The sequence below is a fragment of the Odontesthes bonariensis genome, chromosome 10, assembly GCF_027942865.1.
Source record: "Odontesthes bonariensis isolate fOdoBon6 chromosome 10, fOdoBon6.hap1, whole genome shotgun sequence".
Lineage (NCBI taxonomy): Eukaryota > Metazoa > Chordata > Actinopteri > Atheriniformes > Atherinopsidae > Odontesthes > Odontesthes bonariensis.
The window spans coordinates 31,183,117-31,203,399 of NC_134515.1; the positions used below are offsets into that span (position 1 = coordinate 31,183,117).

General features: G+C 41.0%; 1 protein-coding gene across 5 annotated transcripts in view; it reads left to right on the forward strand.

Annotated features, from left to right (window-relative positions):
* The first annotated feature begins 635 nt into the window (after nt 1-635).
* The window catches only part of agap2 (ArfGAP with GTPase domain, ankyrin repeat and PH domain 2), a 68,968-nt gene continuing 49,320 nt past the window's right edge, over nt 636-20,283 (forward strand). For 2 of the 5 annotated variants that reach the window (XM_075475266.1, XM_075475267.1), the window contains exons 1-5: nt 636-934; nt 16,753-16,811; nt 17,818-17,905; nt 18,090-18,175; nt 18,307-18,442. In XM_075475266.1, the coding sequence (XP_075331381.1) occupies nt 772-934; nt 16,753-16,811; nt 17,818-17,905; nt 18,090-18,175; nt 18,307-18,442 (532 nt within the window). In that variant the 5' untranslated portion in view covers nt 636-771. Of the gene's footprint in view, nt 935-4,830; nt 7,305-16,752; nt 16,812-17,817; nt 17,906-18,089; nt 18,176-18,306; nt 18,443-20,283 lie in introns of those variants that run through there. The other 3 variants (XM_075475263.1, XM_075475265.1, XM_075475264.1) reach the window with 2 other exon arrangements.

Consider the following 20,283-nt stretch of genomic DNA (forward strand, 5'->3'; position numbering starts at 1 on the left):
TGAGAAGAACATATTTCCACAATCTTCACACAGTACAATGAGCATTCTCAGCAGTATGTTGCCCAAGTGGTAATGGCAGAACACTTGCTAAGCAGACAAAAATACATTTGTGCTATAGGCTACAGCATGACAAAAAATAGATAATCTGTTCATTTGGATTTACAGATTGTCTGACTGTAAACCTGAAAAGTGAAAAAAAGGGTTTCTAAAAGGAACAATATAAAATTATATGTCATGCTTTGTGGGCCATTGCTATCGTGGTTTGTGTTTTTGTATTTTGTTGGGCTCAGTGGGTTTATGGCATTTGACCAATTATCTCATAAAGGATAGTTTATGAGCAAAACAGTGATAATTCTTCACTGTCCAGACCTGTCATTTAAAGACAATTTGTTATTAAAACATATGAAATGTAATAGTAATATTTTTTAACATTTATAGTTTCTTCACCAGATTATGAGAGGTATATGGCAGTTGAAGCTCATCAATGCTGTGAAACAGTAGCAGTAAGCGCTGGCTCATTGTGAAGAGTAGGGTTTGAAATAAGGAAGTGAATTCAGTTCAGTTCAAACCTGCAGAGGAAACTGACATTATTGTGATCTGACTTTTGTGGTTTGAAAAGAGAGAGAGCGAAAGCGACACCCTGAGTTGCCTTTACCTCTTCTTCTGCTGCCTCTGCGTCTTAAGTTTGACTTCTTGTAGAACAAACAACCGGGAGTTCAAATGGCCTGAAGCAACTCTTTGCTTCAGTGTATAATTAATTCATACGTGAGGATGACCAGCAACAGTAAATCGGTGATTTCCACTGCAATAAAAGCTGAGATCAAGAGGCATGAATCTCTCCAGAGCACAATCAACAGACTCTCCAAGCAATTTGAAAGGGTGGCCGATCTTCAGCTGCGTTCTGGGCTTAAAATTTACCTCCACAGCATTCAAGGTCAGATCATCTTTATCAAGCTATGCAGCTCTTTGCTACTGACTTTTGTTTGTTGTATTTTCTGTCTGCTAACCTGTACCATAGCTGTAACATACTTATTAACTCACTGTCACATGAATAAGATGCTAATTTTAATGACTTACTTGGTATGACAAAGGAAACTTAGTTATTCTTTTCACCAGCTTTATTGATGTATAGATAGTTTAGATGATTGATATCGTCCTCACAGCTTCCTGAGTCAGTCTATGAGTTTTCTTTACCAGGAAGAGGGGACAACCTCCTGGTCACTGTTATGTAGTGCCATTAGACATTAGTCTATTGCCTCTGGACAGGGGCAACCAATAGTAAAAGCCTAAGCAGCCATCGCCATGGCAGCAGGATGGAACCTGCTGTGCGGCCTACTTCCTGTCTGCCAATGTGCAACTGCCCTCAAAGCCACTTCCTTTCAGACAAACAGTGCTTTTACATGATCAGTTTTGCATCATTTCCTTATATTGCTACTTCCCACTGTCTCTATTTAACACCACGCAGCTATTTCTCATGTATTCTTTAAAATCATCTCAAACAATAGTTTTTCTACAGCGGCAGCATAAACGAAACCCAGTTTAGGAGGAAGCCATCCAATCCTGCATTTTAACTAACAAGACTGATATAATCATGTAGACATACACTGTTACATGTAGGTTCTACTGTCAAAGCATTTCTCAATGCAAAAATGTAATCTGTACCTGTATTGTATTGTATCTGTTTTATTCTTCATATCTATCAGATAGTTGGAGTTGTTACTCGTAATTGTCCTATGATTGACTCATAAGCAGTCAGTGTTTCTCCACCTTTTCAACTTTCATTGGGACCATAATTGACAAAGTGAACATTATGCTGTACTATTGAAGAAAAAGTCAACTACTGACGAAGACTATCAGATCTCAAGTACAATATTTACTGAGGTAAAAATCAAATGAAAAGGATCATTTTTTCGTTTACTTTTATAGACAGCAGTTAGATTTCATTTTGTCACCACTGGAGTCGCACCTGCTGCACTCTACAAAGAATGCAGGTATCATGCACTGGCTTCACTCTTGTAAAACTAGTCTATGGTTACATGTTTATTATATGGAACTAACAAAATGTGGAAGTCAGATCTGTCATCTTTGGCTGGTGACGTTATTTGTAACCAAAACATGTCCCCTACCCCAACTGTGACATGATTGGTGACTGCTAGCTATCTATGTAGTTAGCTACCTAACTTGCCTTATAACAGCCAATCTACCTTTTTCCACCTTGGCTGTGCTCTTGAACTGTTTGACATTAGCTTACTAAGTTAGTTTTCAAAACGCAAACCTAAAAAAAAAAAGATTCCTCAGAATGTAAGTACAGTTGATGGCAACATAAGTTATACTATGTATAGGTTGGGAACAATTAGTGCTAATAAAAACATACTGGTTGTAATCTTGGAATTTTCTTTTTCAGATTAATGCATAATTAATTTTGCTAATATGTTGCTCAAAACTGAGATCTAGGCTTTTTAAATCAATGACATGAATTTGTAGCAAGTCTTCCATGTTCATATTAAGTTTCTCTCAAAGCTTCAGTACCAATGACCAAATACTCTAAACCGCTTGTGAAGTTAATAGAAATAGAAAAGGAAAAAAAAGAAAAAGCATAGCTGTTTATTTGATTAGTTTATTCACAACATTTCTGCTCTTCAAGTCTGTGGTCTGAAGGTCAGCTTCCTGATGGATTTTTGTGAGCTGTGAGGTCTTTTTAGAATCGAGCAGAATGTGCCATTCCCTGAGAGGTATCCCATATGTGTAAAAATACTTTATTTAATCTTTTGTGTAATTAGAGGATTTGAGTGTCAGTACTATAGACAGTGAGGGTCAAAACCTTTGTATACATGGCAGAGCGTGGCTCCATGGGATTAGAGTTCACTGATGCAATAAAGTGAGCCATAATCTATTCAGACTTAATAAGTAAATGTGATATAAACATTCGACTGTAAGGCTGTGAGAGAAAAGGACAAAGTGTTCCTGGAAACTAAATGATAAACACATTTGAAAGTGAAGTTTGACTGTTATGGTATTGGCTGCTGTGAGAGATTTTGAGGGGAAAGATAGCAAGGACAGGTACCAGTGATAGAGAGATTTGAAAAATCACCCAGCCTAACCAGTGACCTTGACCACTGGCCATCTGACAGCACCTGTCCATTGATGTGTGTGCGTGTGGGTGTCTGTGCGAGTGTGTTGTTTATGGATGTGTGTATATGTCTGTTTGTTTGGGAGAACTTTGTGTGCACGAGAGAGATTATGTTTATGCGTGTATTTCCTTGATTTTCTTTCATATGTGGGCATCTGTGGCAAAACAAGATGAATCAGCAACAATGCAAGCTGAAGCATGATGTCATGTCCTCACTCTTTCTGAAATGGATTTTAGACACGTGACAAATTTAAAAGTGCTTTAAGATTTTTAATGAAGTTCATTCTTTCTGTGTAACATTTTACCCCTATCTCTTTTGTGTTGGAGGGTCCACCTGTAAAGCCTCTCAGGTAGTACGGTTTCAGAGATCTTTTGTATTCAATGTGAGTAGTTATTTGCCCTATCACTGACTGTGGAGGGGGTGGCAGGCTGAATAGGTGGACAGTAATTATGGCAGGATGGTGAGAAGCTCAGGGTGGTACACCATTAGGAAAGATGTCTCTTATTTCAAATGATTTTTCCTAAGATTTTCTAACATGAAATGACACCCTGTATTTACTGAAGAGATGGATGTTTAATGATGATTTCTTCAGTGTCTCTGGTACTGCACACAACAAAATTGCAGCAGTTCCTCTTGTGCTTTTGCTTAGATCATTTTTTTCTGTCAAGTTTTTGATAAGTCAATCATCTGAAATCATTATCTTATATCAATTGGGTTTAACTGTCATGGTTCCAGCTAATGAAATGCCAAATTTTGCTGCTTTTCCCCAATAAAGTGATTTTGAGGGATTTTTATTTTGAATAAATATGACATTTGATGGAAAATGTTGGTTGATTATTCAGCCTATCCCAGCAGTCATTGGGCGAGAGGCAGGGTACACCCTGGACAGGCCGCCAGTTCAATTCAATTCAATTGAGTTTAATTTATATCGCTCCAAATTACAACAAATGTCATCTCAAGGCACATGCGCATCACTTGGCACATCTTAACATAGCACATACCATATTTAATAGTCCATCATGTAGATTTAGAAAAAAAAAACTAAATAATGATTAGGTGTTTGTGTATTTTCAAAAATTTTCATTATATGATTCAAGTAGTCTCCTCTTAACCTCTCACACTATTCCCTGGTTCAAGCAGCGAGCACTGGCAATTGCATTCTGCTCATGAGCACATGGAACGGCAGGCAATAAGACTACAGATCAATAAACTCATTGAAATCTTGTTAACTTGGATACAAAACATATATAAACACAGAAACATCTTTCTGATACTGTGGGAGAGATTACAATACAGAATGCACACAAGGAAAAGGAGGAGGAGGAAGGACATGGAGGAGATGATGGCGCCACCAGAGCCAGGAAGATTGTAACACCTTAGCAACAAACAAGCCAAGCCTCCTTCAGGGGAGGAGCCACATAGAGCCACAGACACATGAATATGCACTTATTCACACAAACACAAACAGGCAACTAAAAACAGATGGATGATGCAATTGTTCTGTTGTTTGTTCACATGACAGACAGATACATGGAAAGAGCACGCTGCCCCTCTTTTTCTCTGTCATTTCCCCCCTTTTCCCTGAATATACATTCATCTTTGTTTTTCAGCTGTTTGTCATTCCTGACTAACCCTTGTGGCTTTCCTCTCCCTGCTACACTGATCTGTCCTTCTGCGGTCTCCTCTCATGTAGCAGATCCAGCTTGTATGTGCACTGCTGCTTTGCCACCAGCAGTTACAATGCGCCTCCCCCACCTCTCTGGCACACAGGAAGAAAGATGGAAGGGAGGGGATGGAGATTGGATGAGTAATAAAAATCAGGAACCGTGCACATTCTGAGGAGAGCAGCAGGGAAAATCGTGAGTGAGAAGATAAAGAAGAGGAGATGGAAAAGATGTAGCATCTTTCTGCGTTGTATGGATGCATATTGGATCAAGGAGGGGCATGCTGTGGGAGGGGCATTAGAGATTCCTGTCAGTGTATTTATGAGAGTAGGAGAGTGAGACTAACAGAGTGTTAGAGAAACGAGCTGTGCATGTGTGAAGGTGTGTGAATGATATGCTTTAGACTCACTGAAATTGTGTGACGGTGAGTCTGTCGGAGGGCTTCAGAGGCTTTTGTGGAACTATTGGAGAGGCGATTTTACTCAGCACCTCTGTACCAGCGCTTTGTTGTAATGCTTAATGCCAGATGCTCTCAAAGGACGCAGGCGACCCAGGAGATAAAGAGAGGGGCGTGATGGCCGGACGCACCCTCACTCGTTCAAGTATTTCCAAATATCTGCCCAGGCTTCTACTGGCTTCTCCTCCTGATCCCCTCCAGCCCTCACCAGTGAGGCTGCCTGCCTTCCTGCCACTGTACTCTCTGAATGGATACAGCTGTCAAAACACATGTGAGGCTTCCTCTGGCAGCCCATGATCTGGACTGGATTGCACTCAGCCCTGGGTTTCCTGTGCCACGCTGCTTTAGGGTGACACTAATGGAATTACAGCTGCTCTTCCACTCATTCCTGATGGGGAGCTGTTATTCTGATCCGAATCAAGAATTTTTCTGGCAGTAACAAGGAGGGATTGGGATACAGCACATGAAAAAAGGTCAAGTAAATAACTACCACTAGCAGTGATTCATCAGACATGGTAACAGAGTTTTATTTGCCTCAGTAGCTGCATGCATACGGTTATAGATTCTAACTGGGTGTCCTCTTGGAACAAAAGAACTGCTTGGTCTGCACTGAGAGAATGCTCAAGGTTGTCAAGAGGAGTGGATTTTGCTTTTTCTATTCTAGAGAAATGGAAAACTACTGTCTGCAAAGAAATCAGTGACTGAAATAAAAAAAATAGTGTCAGGGATCTGGGGGATGGATGACACCATCATATCCTCTATTACCGAGTCTTCCGAAGAAGTCCTCCTTCTGAACCGTTTGTCTCCATATTGCTGTTGGATAATTTTACACCCCAACACACAGTCAAACTGTCAGTTGTTCATGTTCTGTCTAGTTTCATTCATCTATTGTGTATCTACTGAGGCCTGACCACATGAGTGGAGGCAGTGCCCTGCAGCAACGTACAACCTACCTCATTTCCCTCACCTTGGTGAAGGTAGAGGCAGTGGAGGAGAATGGAGGGGAGGCCAGGAACAGCTCCCAGGGGAAGGAGGTGGAGGGTGGACAAGAAATAAGGCGAAAGGAGGAGGTCAGCATGAGAGTGGAGACTGAAGGTGGAGCTCTTGCCTGCACTGAAAATAGAGCTGGAGTGGTTCTAGAAGAACCACAAAAAGCTCAGGATACAGCAATTGTGAAAGGGAGCACTAATGAATTCAAGGATGAAGACAGAAAACAACTCAGCCCCCTGAGAGGTAACATACGACCTAATGTTGATGTTGGAGGTAAGAATAGTGAAACACAACCATCCGATCTCTCAATTCCCTTTCCTTCAGAGAGAGAAACAATTCAGAAGACAAAGTCTACAGTCATAATCGAGAATACACTTCCCATCTCAGAGGCAAAACCCAGTACGTCTCCTTTATTGACCACAGCACCACCAACAGAAGTCGTGGAGTCAAGCTGCACCCCAACCAGGGCATGCCTCCCTATTCGTCCGGCCGGACAGCAGCCTGTGAGTCTGCTGAAGTCTCACAGCAGTGTGATCACCCGTGGTCGTGACTCCAGGGAGGGTAAAGAGCGCAGTCCTACTTCCGCACAAAGCCTCGATCGCAAGGACTGCCGTGTGCTTACTCATTCACCAGCCCCCTGCCGGGCCTCCTGGGCAGAGGCAAGTCAGCTAAAAGAATGGAGGGATACGCGGGATGGGGCTCCAGCTGGAATGCCACTGGAGACGGGAGTTGGCATGGTTGCTTTGATAAGAGACGTCCCAAGGAAGGAGAGGCTGAAGACAGGCTCAACTTCCTTACCTGCACCGACTACCCAGGTCCCTAAAGCGACACGCAAAGATAAAAGCCGCACACTGGATAACAGTGACCTGAACAGCCTTTCTGAAGACCTGGGGCTGGCCAGAGAAGCCCAGCAGGCACAGCAGGGCCAACGAGGCACTGCAAAGGACAGAAAGATGCTCAAGTTCATCAGTGGGATTTTCACAAAGAGCAGTTATGGGGCAGTGGGGCCATCCACCACAGCACCTCCTGTTTATATACAAAGAGATTCCAGTGAGGAGGAAGGTAGGATGTTATAAATGTGCACAACATCACTGTCACCTCTGTAGTTCTAATTCATGTACACCCTTAATAACAAGCCATTATCAGCGACACTATTGACTGAAATCTCTTATTGCCAAACACATATCAGAATGTAGCCCTTTCATCCGTGTGGAGGCATCCATTTAAAATGTTATAGGCTGGAATTGGGTGTGAATCCCACAAAGAATATGTCTGCAGACTATAATGCAGTTCCTTTGCTTTTCTTCTGTCTTTTTATTGATTTAATTTGCCCCCCCACACTACAGGTGTCAGACTGTTTGAAGCCGTCAGACTGATCCTCTGTGATTTTTCTTTATTTTTTAAATAAAGAAAGTGGCATGAGGAAGATTTTCCTGATGCCACGTGTGACTGGAGAATAATGATATATGAAGGTCGTTGATCTGAGAATTGACAAAGAGTAATCTTGGACAGTCCTAATCTAATTGCCCAGTATGGGTCAATTTCACAAAGCTTAGGAGGTAATTTTTACCCACATTCACTGACACGCACAACACACACAGAAATACTGAGCAGCCGTCCAAGCAATAGCGTAAAATCTCAGAATGGAGTCGAAGGGGAGAGGAGCTGGTGGCATGATAACAGATGGATTGCACCATTTCAGCTCCACTTTTTTTGTTTTTGGCTTTATAGCCATAAACTGGAAGGCTGGAAAGGGTAAAAGTCATCAGACGATATTTGTTCACCCACATGAAAAATGAATCCATTCTCAATGGACATTTCTGATCCTGTCTTTAATATTCCACTCAATGCATGTTCTACCACCTTAAACGTTTATTTCCTCCCTGTCTCCCTCTGTGTGTTTTTTTAATTCATGTCAAAGGCATACATGTGCCTTTTAAGACTCAGGAGCTTTCTTTTTCCTCTCTGCAGTTTTTTGACAACTGCAGCTTATATAGTGTGTGTCTTTTACAAATATGTTTGATAAGAGATAGAGTGTGTATGTTTTATGTATTCATGCGCTCATTGTATATTCACACTGTTATACATGCACACTGTGGATTCATTCACTCGTGTACTGAGAATAGCCCTGCCAACCGCACTCACACATACGCGTTCTCACATACTTAGGGGAGAAGGAAGTGTTGCTATGGCAACCATCAGGACTGCTGCTTCTGCTTCTGCTACAGAGGCAGAGCCTGATGAAACGAAGGGTGGAGGCGGTTGTGTGTGTGTGTGTTTTTGTGTGTGTGAGACAGTGCATTGACATATGGCTTAGAGGACAAAATTTTCGAAAAATAGAATCTGCACAAAAGCAGCGGAAGAACCACACTGTCTGATCACTTTTGGCTCTAGCTGCAAGTTATAAAAAAGAAACTTACAGTCAGGAAGACAGACAAAGGCGTGTGTGTATGTTGTTAGTGTGTATGTGTGTGTGTGTGTGTGTATCTCTGTGTCTGTAGCAGGAATAGCTCTTCTTGCAAAGTAGCATTCTGTAATGGCATCCCATATGAAAGTCCCTTGTTTCTCTACTGAAGTACATCATCACTGGCTACATTAGTTTACCACTAGCTGCTCCACAGATTTAGAGAAAGGATCCTATTTAATCATAGCTTGTTTTTCAAGGACACATTCATACAGAGCACAGTGGGCAACATATTTGTCAGACTTGCTGCCAAAATGTCCTAGTCTCTTCTTATATTATTTTCTTGTTGTTACTTTTCTCCTTTTACATTTTAAAAAACTAAACTTTTATTAGAAACTACAAAATGAGGAAAGACTCACCAGGACTAACATCAGAACTGAAACGTCTCACAATTCAATTAATTAAGCTCCTATTTTGACACGAATTCTATCATTGCGTGTGGTTAAAGCACGTGAAGAAGAATGTGGATGCACTGTTAAGGACAATACCACTACCTCCAACAAGATGCAGCCTCAAAAAGCCCAGGCTCCATTTGACTTCCATCATCCATAAACCACAATCCATGTAATAACTGCACTTGTCATTGTTTTGATTGCTCTCATTGACAGCTCTAGAATTTTCAATTGTCCACATGTGTGACTCCTTAAAGGATAAGACCGGTTTTTTGACATTGGGCCCTTGATTTCACATTATAGCATGATGTTCTACTCACCCCTGCTTGTTGTTGGTCATTTTGAGCTGTTCCGAAGATATTCGCGAGGCGTCTGGCTGCTCTCTTGAGATATTCGGCCATGAAACGGTTTCCTATGGGCAAGCTTATACAGGCACAAACTATGCTGTTGATAATTTATTAATTACTCTACACTAGCACTGATAACGTGGAGGTGCGTCGCTTACTGAAAAAAATCCGGGTTACTAATTTTGAATTTAAGTCGAATGAATAAATAGGCAGCAGGTCTGTGGGCTGTCTGTGGCAGTAGCACGAGGAGGACGTCAGTAACACCCACTTTACGACAAAAAAATCTAAATTACAGTAACCCGGATTTTTTTAAGTAAGCGACGCACCTCCTCGTTATCAGTGCTAGTGTAGAGTAATTAATAAATTATAAACAGCATAGTTTGTGCCTGTATAAGCTTGCCCATAGGAAACCGTTTCATGGCCGAATATCTCAAGAGAGCAGCCAGACACCTCGCGAATATCTTCGGAACAGCTCCAAATGACCAACAACAAGCAGGGGTGAGTAGAACATCATGTTATAATGTGAAATCAAGGGCCCAATGTCAAAAAAACGGTCTTATCCTTTAATTGGAAGAATAATGCAGAACATAAGTTGTATCTCCTCGCCTCACCTTGTTAAAGTCCATTTTTGCATATAGTCTGTGGTCAGCAGTGGATAAATCCATAAGAATTTGGTGATTATTTTTTTCATCAAGCACTATTTTCTTTTCAGTTGTATTTTCATAAATGATCCTGTAAGACTCTTGTCATTATCTTGTTTGTAGTTTTAAATCAAATGTTGTATAGTGTTTTGTCCAACTCAATCATCAGGTGAAACAATTTGCCCACTGTATTGTTTTGTTACCAAGTCTCCCATCGGCCATAGCCTCCACTTTGTGTCTACAGCTAACTGGTGATTAAACTGGCCATAGATGTAAAGTATACATAGTCATCTGTGTGGCAACACGTGGGTAGATCTTGCAACCTATCTTCACAAACATACTGGCCATTGTCAGCTGAGGTTTAGAAAATAGATGGAAAGTAATTTATCTGTTTGAATAGCAACAGGATAGAAGAATGAATAACCACAAGAAAAATATTATGACAGGAAAAAAGTGTGTTTTTTTTTTTAGTCCAGACGTTGCAAAGCCTGCCAATTTTTGCCAATTCGTCCTTTAATTCACATGTCAAACAGGTATCGAGGGCAGCCTTTTTCACCTGTAGATTATTAACAAAATCAGAAGCCTCCTGTCCTGAGGCAATGCTGAAAAGCTGGGCCGTGTCTTCATCACATCTTGGATGGACTACTTTTTGGCTGGTGGTCCAGACAAATTCTTTAAAAAAATCTTTCAAATTATCCAAACCACTGCTGGAAGATAACTGATGGTACCATCAAAAGAGAACACATTTCTCCTGTGTTAGCTTCTCTATGTTGGCTTCCTGTTAAATTTAGAAGAGAGTTTAAGATTCTTCTTCCATCTGTGATGGACTCGCAACCTGCCCAAGATGTACCCTGCCTCTCGCCCGATAACACCTGGGATAGGCTCCAGCCGCCCTGTGACCCTGAATTGAATAAAACAGGTATAGAAAATGGAGATGGATTCTTTATATTACATACAAAGCCCAGAATTGCCAAGTTTCATACTACCTTAAAGATCTCATCCTTCCAAATCAACCCTCACAGAGTTCTGGCCTGCTTGTTCTTGCCAGACTTTTCAAGACCAAAATGGAAGGCAGAATCTTTCATTTACTGGTTCCTCTACTGTAGAACAAGTTGGATTCTAACTCCCTTCCTGCCTTTAAGATTGAGCTCACCGTTGTTATACAGCGGTTACTTAATTTGTTTATCTTTATCTTTATATTTGTATTTTGACTTTTGCTCACATTACTGTTCACAATACTAAACTTTTTTTTTTTTTTTTTTTTCCAAGTATTATTAATGCTACTTTTTCTCCCTGATTTATTTCTTCTGAGTCATTTTTATTGTTGGGCTGCACTTCCAGTGCTTGAAAAGTGCTATGTAGATAAAGCTGATATTAATCAAGTTCTGGCAGCAAATTTATCTCTGCAATACTAATACTATACTGCTGGCCCCATGGTCAAATTAAACCCCAGTAGTGTAATAATGTATATATAAAAGTAATGAAAGCAATGAAAGCAATACCCCCACACTGTGTTCTGACTGCTAAGATGAAGGATCGATTGGAAGATTTAAAGAATTGGACTGCATGTGTCGAGTGACTTGAGATGACATTTGTTATGAATAAACTGAAATTAACCATAAAACCATGAAAATGCATGGGGTATTCAGCCTCGTTTTGAACTTTGAAGGAAAAACTGAACGACATTTAATCTTTTCAAAGAATATTGAATTGCAGTAGTGCCCAATAAAATACATCTTATGGGTTACACTGCTGTTGCTCCTTGTAACTCATATGCCAAACAAAGGCAGAACACTCCCACATTACTGTGTCCTTACTAGGGATGGGAATCGAGAACCGGTTCTTGTTGAGAACCGGTTCCCAGTGTTTCAATTCCTTGGAATCGTGAATATTTCATCAAAGGGAGGAAATACTACCAACATGCAATAACTATGAATGAATGTCGCGTTTTCGACTAACGTTGGTGAATCTGAACCCAGCAACGTTAGCAATGTTAGCATGTCCTCGGCTAACACTGCAGGTACTAACTAACTAACAAACACTGCCTCATTGTTAAACCTGCTATTAGTAACGGTTAAGGTTAAATGAATGCCTTCTCAGGCATTACATTTAGATGAAATCATGAGAGACAGAGCCTGACTGGCTCAGAGCCAGAGGCTGGTGGTACTACCCCAGTTCACGTCTACCTCCAGCTTCTCCTTTCACCAGAGCAGGGAAGAGTTAAATTACCCAGGCCATGATAGACCAATGTGGACCTCACCGTTGTTGGGTTTGTAAGGTCATGACTCGTGTTACTTCTAAACTAAACAAAGTTGATGCTAATCGACCGGTTTGTTGTCCTTTTTCTCCAAATGAGAATCGATAAGGGAACCGATAAAGAACCGAATCGTTAAGCAGAATCGAAAATGGAATACGTGAGTTCGCAATTACTAGTGCGCCTGCGCGAAATTGACCTAGCAACGCAAAACGGTAGATAAACAAATGTGTGGATACCCGATCCTGCCTTCCCAAAGCGGTAGGACACTGAGCTGCACACCAGTAAACGAGGTAAATAAATGTCATAATTTGTGGATTTCGTAGTATTAGCAACGAGGCTGCTAGGCTTGCTAAATCGGTAAGCATTAGGCTACTGAAGAAAGCTAGTCTTTTTAGCTACGTTATATTATCATCTTTCTTCTCGGCTATAACCTTTGTTTACGGCCACTGGCCCTAACCTGACAAGCTAGCTGTCAAATCACCTGGAAGTTTTCACCGGAAGTACTGGCGCACACACAAAAGCTCTCTCCAGACATATCTTTCTTTCATTCCGCCCAGATGAAATTTAATGCCACTCTTCGAAAATCGGCGAAATTTAAGACATTTTATCTGCCGGTGAACCCAAGTGTCCATTGTCCTGATAAAGATCTAGCCTATACCAGCTGTTGTGAGGCTTCACTTTGACAGCATTCTCAGTGGTTTAAGGTAAAATAAATTGAGGCAATTGTCACAAAAACAAATAGCATCCGTTTTACACTGCCAAATGAAATATTGGCTACACAACGAGCCCCTCGTCAGCCCTCATCATCAGTAAATTTCTGTCGGTATGTCGGAATGGCAGCATGTAACCGGAGCACTCTGCTAAGCGCTCTCTCTCTCTCTCTTTTTTTTTTTTTTAAACAATGTTATTTACACCAGGTCACCATGAGGCTCTGTGCAGTAGTTGGCTGCAGTAATGGAACATTTCGTGTTCACACACGCAGGGGGCCTCACAGAGCAGCCACTTGGCAATGTCGGTAAGGCCGACCGGAGGCCATTGTTCCACGGCGTCCTTTTCATTAATCCAACCTTCGGTCAAGTCAGACAATGGATCGGGCAGTTTCTTGCCTTTCACTTTCAAAAGTTCGGCGTGTTGGATTGATCGTGCCCTGTCCTCTGCTACCTCGTCGGGCTTTACTGGCGTACGGTTCTGCACGGCGCAGTATGCTAACGCTTGCAGGTCGGCTTTCCTGCCTGTTGTTTTCAGTCCTCTGAATCTTAAAAAAAGTTTTCAATTCTGGCACACGCCAGAACTGGATTTCATCCAAGGAAGGACCATCACAGTCGTCATCCATTACGGTACGAAATCTTCACTTAACTTATATTTTCACGCAACAAAACAGAGTGAGCAAAGGAATAGCATGCGCGTTTAAATGTATCCCGGGGCAACGCTGTTTTGTTTATCTCTCAAAATGGCGAATATTACCCATAATGCATTTCGCGCCGGTAATTGCGAACTCACTTATTGGAATCGTAAAAATTTGATCAATTCCCATCCCTAGTCCTTACACACATCAAACCAGCGTCACAGAATCAGATGGAGTGACCACAGCACTGTTGTTTAGAGTTACAAGTTTCTTGACGTGTGTAAGCAAACTGGAGGCGGTATCGTTTCGCCTCAATACATGCAATACATTCCTAACCAGCTCAGGGGCATATCAGCAGCAGACTTCAATCAACTGTTCCACCTCTGCACTTCCACGCATGACATCATGCGTATCAGTCCCCATCTTGCGTCGAAGCCTGTTTCCCCGTTGAGATCTGTTCCCCCTCCAGCTCCACCAAAGCTCCGCCCCGTCCACATGAAGAAAAAAGCGCACTCTCGCTGAAAACTAGTTGGCGATTAAGTCTGCTCGTACCACGAAATTATAGTCATAATTTATTTAATTGTTGTTTCAAGATTTTACGTTTTAAAAAATGGACTTTCTTCATGTTGATATTCTCTACAAAGCTATGTCTTTGAGAGTAACAAATACTGTTCACAAAAAATTTTGTACAGGATAACCATGTCATACCCTCATTACTAATCATGTGTCACTAATTCTCCTACATCATCATAACAGTTGGAATTTTATGAGAAAATATTAAATTGTAGATTACATATTATTTGCACAAGTTTGAGTACATAATCTTACTTTTCTCTTGAAACATCACTTCCTCCCTCACAACATAGAAGTACAGTCATTTTGTTCCGGTTTTTGGTCTGTTACAGCAGAGGATGCACATCCTGATAAAAGGAAATTCAATATCAGATACCGTTCGCCCTGTGTTTACAAGGAAGGCAGGTTCACACAGCTTTTAAATTCATACTGCTCACTTTTTACATCTTAACCAACAATCCTGCAATTTGCATCCTCCTATGTCCTAGTTTGTCCAACAGTTCAACAACTACGGTGCAGAATTCCTCCCACTCAGTGGCATATCCAGAATTTAACCATCTGTTTTTTTTAACAAGCACTGTAATCACTCCTCCTTCACTGTTATCTTTCTGTCTGCCCATAATGTCTTAAATCTTAGTAGAGAGGTACCAGAGTTGTTGTAGGCTATTGTTCCTGCAGCCTACATGACTGTAGTTGAAAAAACTCCAAATTGATCTCACACTTCCAATGATGATCATAGGAAGAAAAGGTCTAAACTTCTTCCTGATTTTGTTTATTTTGTTCCTGCACTGCATCCTAGCTGTCTCCTCTTCAACTCTTCTGGATTTCATATTTCCCAGGCAGGAAAAGCTGTTCAAGAATGGCGCCGCACAAGTGGCAGCGGGCTGCATTAGTTCTGGACATATTGTCTCTTTTTTTACATCCTCTCAAGATTTTGTTATCAAATTTTTCCGATGAAACAGACATTTCTGAAACATTTTTCTACACTGGTTTGATTGCTGTGGTAATGGAATGATCTCTGCTGGGAACTCTGACACTTTTTCAAATCTGTATAACCATCTGTATCATAAAAGGATGCATAACTACGGCAACAGGAAGGTTGGAGGGCGTCTAGTTTGGGAACCTCAGGGTTGTGTCTTTGCTTTTTGTGAATGACTTCGTCCTGTTGGCTTCTTCAAGCTAAGAACTTCAGAGCGCACTAGAGTTGTTTGCAGCTGAGTGTAAAGCAGCTCTTCCAAATCCTAGGCCATTGTTCTCAACTGGAAAAAGGTTGAATCTTCTCTTCGGGTTGGGGGTCCTTACCTCAGGCAGAGGAGTTTAAGTGTCTGGGTATCTTGTTCACGAATAATGGTAGGCTGGAGCAAGAAATTAACAGACTGGGGCTTCGTCAGCTGTAATTAGCTGTAATGCGCCGCTCTGGTCCATTTTGTTGGTAAAGAGGGAGCTGAGCCATATGACGAAGTTTTCAATTAGCTGGTCCATCTTTGTTCCAACCCTCACCTATGGTGATGAGGTCTGGGTAGTGACTGAAAGAACGAGATCGCGCATAGGAGCAGCTGAAATGGGTATCCTTCAGAGGGTGGCTGGGCTCAACCTTAGAGATGAAGTGAGAGGCTCGGCCATCCAGAGGGAAATTGGAGTAGAGTCTCTGGTCCTCTGTATCAAAAGGATTCAGCTGAGGTTGTTTTGGCATCCGGTTAGGATGCCTCCTGGTCGCCTCCCTGAGAGGGAGTCCTATGTCCTACTGGGAGGAGGCCCCAGGGCAGACCCAGGACTTGCTGGAGGGATTATATATCCCTTCTGGCCTTGGAATGCCTCGGGATCCCCCAGGAGGAGCTGCAGAGTGTCATGGGGAGAGGGGTGCCCAGGTTTCTCTTCTGAAACTGTTGCCTCCACGACCAGACCTTGGAAAAGCGAATGACAATGGATGGACAGTTAGTCCAGGCTGAATTTTAAATGTAATTTCAATGTGAAATCAAACTGTTTCATGTCAGAGGTTGTGCCTCAAACCTGCTATCATCCCTGTGATGATGGAACATTTGGAATATTTAGTATTAATATAAATATTTAAGATTCAATTTGTAAAGAGTAGTAATTCATAAACTTTAATTAAACGTCAACTTTCTGTCAGAAGCGAAGGCACATCTAAGTAGTTTGGAATTTGTGTCATTTCCGCATAACCAAGTCCCATTGAGTCTATCCCAGTTCAGTTATCTTATTTGTCAAGAAACAAAATAATTCATTTGTCCTGAATTCAGACGTTTTTGATTAGCCATTGAACAGAACCACCCAAGACCAGCACCTTAAACACAACATACAGCTGCCTGTCATTTAAAGCACGAAGGAAGGAAAGTGGATAAAATGCGCTGTGCTTGAATAACACTTTGCTTAGGCTGTTAAGATGGCTGCCTTTTTCACTGTGTATTGTCAAAATCATTAATGTTGTCTGTGTTTAATCCTCACTGACTGTCTCTGTCTGGCTTTCTTTCAGTAAATATTGCCAACAGCCAGGAGTGGGCGCTGAGTAGATCAGTCCCCGAGCTGAGATTGGTGAGTGCAAGTTACTGCATCCTCATACCTCCCTACCAGTTGACGTTGGAAGATTAAGGGTATTTACACCTCTACTGGCCATAAAACTTCGTCAGGCATTGGATTTACAATATTTCAGTGACATCGAAGATGTTGATTTTTAATGGGCAAATTTACACCCTCAAAAACAAAGTCAGAAACAAAATGGACATGGGTGAAGGATTTTTTCATTTTCAGATACAACAGGGAGAAAAGTAAGTGTCAATAAAACAGTTCCTTATTATTATTATGCAGTAAATGCACTCAGGTGTCAAGGTATACATTTTTTAAAATAAAGTGGTGTAAAACTGGTCAAAAAAGGTGCACCACTCACTATTGCTTTTACTCATGACCAAAGTAATGTAACTCACATGAATCAATTTAACATTTTTCTTGCTTTAAAATCAACCTGAAACAACAGGCTTGAAACGCCATTCAAGTCTGGTGAAAGTTGCCACTTTTTTAATCTTGCCAGCAAAAGATACTGATTGTGTGGGCCCCAGATGAATATTTTTTTGGTACAATTAATGCCTTACAATATGCCTTGAATGAGAATAGGAAAAAAAACAGAAAAGAAAAAGTCTTTTTCAATAATGATCACTTTAATAAGAGACCAGTCAGTATTTCAGGTACTGTGCATGTTAAAATACTTTGACTTAAGAACATGACCGTCCCTTTGACTAACCAATAGTACTTTTTACTTTGCTAAAAGGATACTGATGTTAGAACACTGCCTCTGTTACACAAACCATGTCTGTTTATGAATCTCAAATAGCAAAAATTCTAATGGTAGTCATGACAGATTCAACAACAGACAGAGTTAAACTGATTATTGGGAACCAAAACATTTGTGATAGGGAAACCGAAACTCAGTTTCAAATGCTTTAACGTAGTCTGTGACTTATATTTGATATATTCAGCTGTAAATGTGCCAAGATGGTGAATCTGAATAAAATGCTTGGTGCTGTGTTCTCCCCTCCTCTCTCAGGGCATTCTTGGAAGTCCAAAGAGTGGCAAATCAGCACTGGTGAACAAATACATCACTGGCAGTTATGCTGCAGTTGAGAAGCCAGAGGGTAAAAAACAAATGTTGTTCAAAAGTGGTTTATTGATTGCAAAGTTTGTATTTTCCTTTTTTTTCTTTATGCCTTTTCAAAGTGATATCTGAGAATCAACAGTGGAGTCTGACATGTGATGTGGCATCATCCTTGGTGTCTCATGCTATTAAAAATCTTCTGCCACATTCATTATACTTGGCAGGTGGAAGGTACAAAAAGGAAGTGCTGGTGGACGGTCAGAGTAATTTATTACTGATCCGGGAGGAAGCTGGACCCCCTAACTCACAGGTGCTTTTTAGTGTGTGTGTGTGTGTATGTGTGTGTGTATGTGTGTGTTTGTATGAAAAAGCAATGAGCATGTAAGTTTTTCATTCATTGGGCACAAAGAGCTGACATCTCCGTCTCTTTTATTCTTTCAGTTCAGCAGCTGGGTTGATGCCGTGATCCTCGTCTTTAGTCTGGAGAACGAAGCCAGTTTCCAGGATCTTTACCAGCTCTACAGCCAACTCAGTGCATATCGTTCAGACATACCCGTCATTGTTGTTGGCACCCAAGGTCAGAGTACAAACCACATTAATCATACCACAAGGATCCTAAAAGTGAGCCTTTCTCATCTAGATAACAGACTATGTCAGTTTCCTTGATGTTTTCTTGGTGTGAGTGAACAGCTGTATTATAAGTTAAATATCAGTCACATGCTGCATTTGATTCAAGCCATAGTATCTCATTTCTCTCTAAGTGTACTTTTTCTTCTCCGTATCCCGACAGCTATTGATAAAAAAAAGTCCGTATTGTAAGTCACAGGCATGTAAAAAGATGAACCATGGCATAATCCAAACTGAATACAAAAATTGGATAGCCTATCTGTTTACCCTCCTTTCTGCGCTGACCCTGTCTGTCCAATAATTGTGTGTCACCTACAGAGGCTGCAGGGACATAGAGCAAGGGCAGCTAGCAGACAGCACAACAAGGCCAGGTTCAAACCAAGAGCTTTATGTGTGTGTGGTTTGAGCGAAATCTGACTTCTGTTTGGCTCCCATCTTAACAGATTAAAGCATCCACACTGGCTGTGTGAGATGCACATCTTAGCTGCGGCTCAAGCAGAAAAATAGTTGAAACTTGAACCTTCCACATCAAACACTTCTACAGGAGGCAATAACAGAACAACTGTATCAAGGGAAAAAAAATAAAAATTTGGATAAAGAAAGAAATCAAACCACAGTCAGCATAAGGAAAACTTATAATAAAATAAGAAAGTTCCCAATAAAACAAACCAAAGCATTACCTGTCCAGCAGAAAAACATGGTGTCAATGCTTTGACCCATTGTGGACAATGGCTAAAGCTCAGAGGATCACTGAGTTGTAGCTATTGTGAACAATTTTCTGTTTTCATTATTACACCACCAACACAGCTATGTGGCTACATCATGTATTAGTCAGTTATTGTGTTTACCACATTGTTAGCCCAAGGCTGTCTCCCTGATCTTCCAGCTGACTAGGGTGGCGCATATGCACACATTGAAGAGGTTTGTGAGAAAGGCATGGGAGCTTTTCAGCTGTGTTGTTTCACAATCTAGCTTTCTCGTGCTTTGGGAATACACTGTCCACTGCAGCTTTTATACCAGCGTTAGTTTAAAGACAGCCTACAAGGCTATGTTGTTTTTATGTTACAGGTCGGATGATCCCTCTGCTCTTATGTCCAGACAATGCAGCATCTATGATTTGTGAAGAGTGTTTAAAAATTTTGATTAATCTAACCACAGAACAGTTTTTACTTAGCCTTAGTCCATTAAAAATTGGTTTTGGCTTAGACTGATGAGTTTCAGGATAATGTTCACAAATGGCTTCTACTTTTCATGATATAGCTTTAACCTGCGTTTGAGGATAACATGGCAAACTGTGTGCCGAGACAATGATTTTGTTTTCCTAAGCCCATGCAGAAATTTCAGTGGCAGAAGCCAGCCTATTCCTAATGCAGTGCTGCCTGGAGGCCAGAGGATTACAGGCATCAAATACTGATTTTCAGCAGTGTACTTTGTGTACAAAGATGTCTTTGGACTCTCTGAATCTTGTGAGGATTTTATTTTCTATAGTTGATGGAAATATTTAAAGTCTTCTCAATTTTACATTTAGGTACATTTTCTGTAATTTATCTACAATTTGTAGACATTTTTTTGCAGATTCATGAACCTCGTCACTTGAAAGCCACACTAAGGGGCTCTTTTTATTCTGAAACATATTACTGACCTGTTGTCAATTCACTTACAGTAACTGAATTGTTGTGAATTAACCCAAACAATTCAACATATTCCTTCAGCTGTTTCTTTATTTAGTATTTTCTTTTTTTCAAACCTTTTTTTGCCCCCGTCCCAACTTTTTTGTAAGATGTGTTGCTG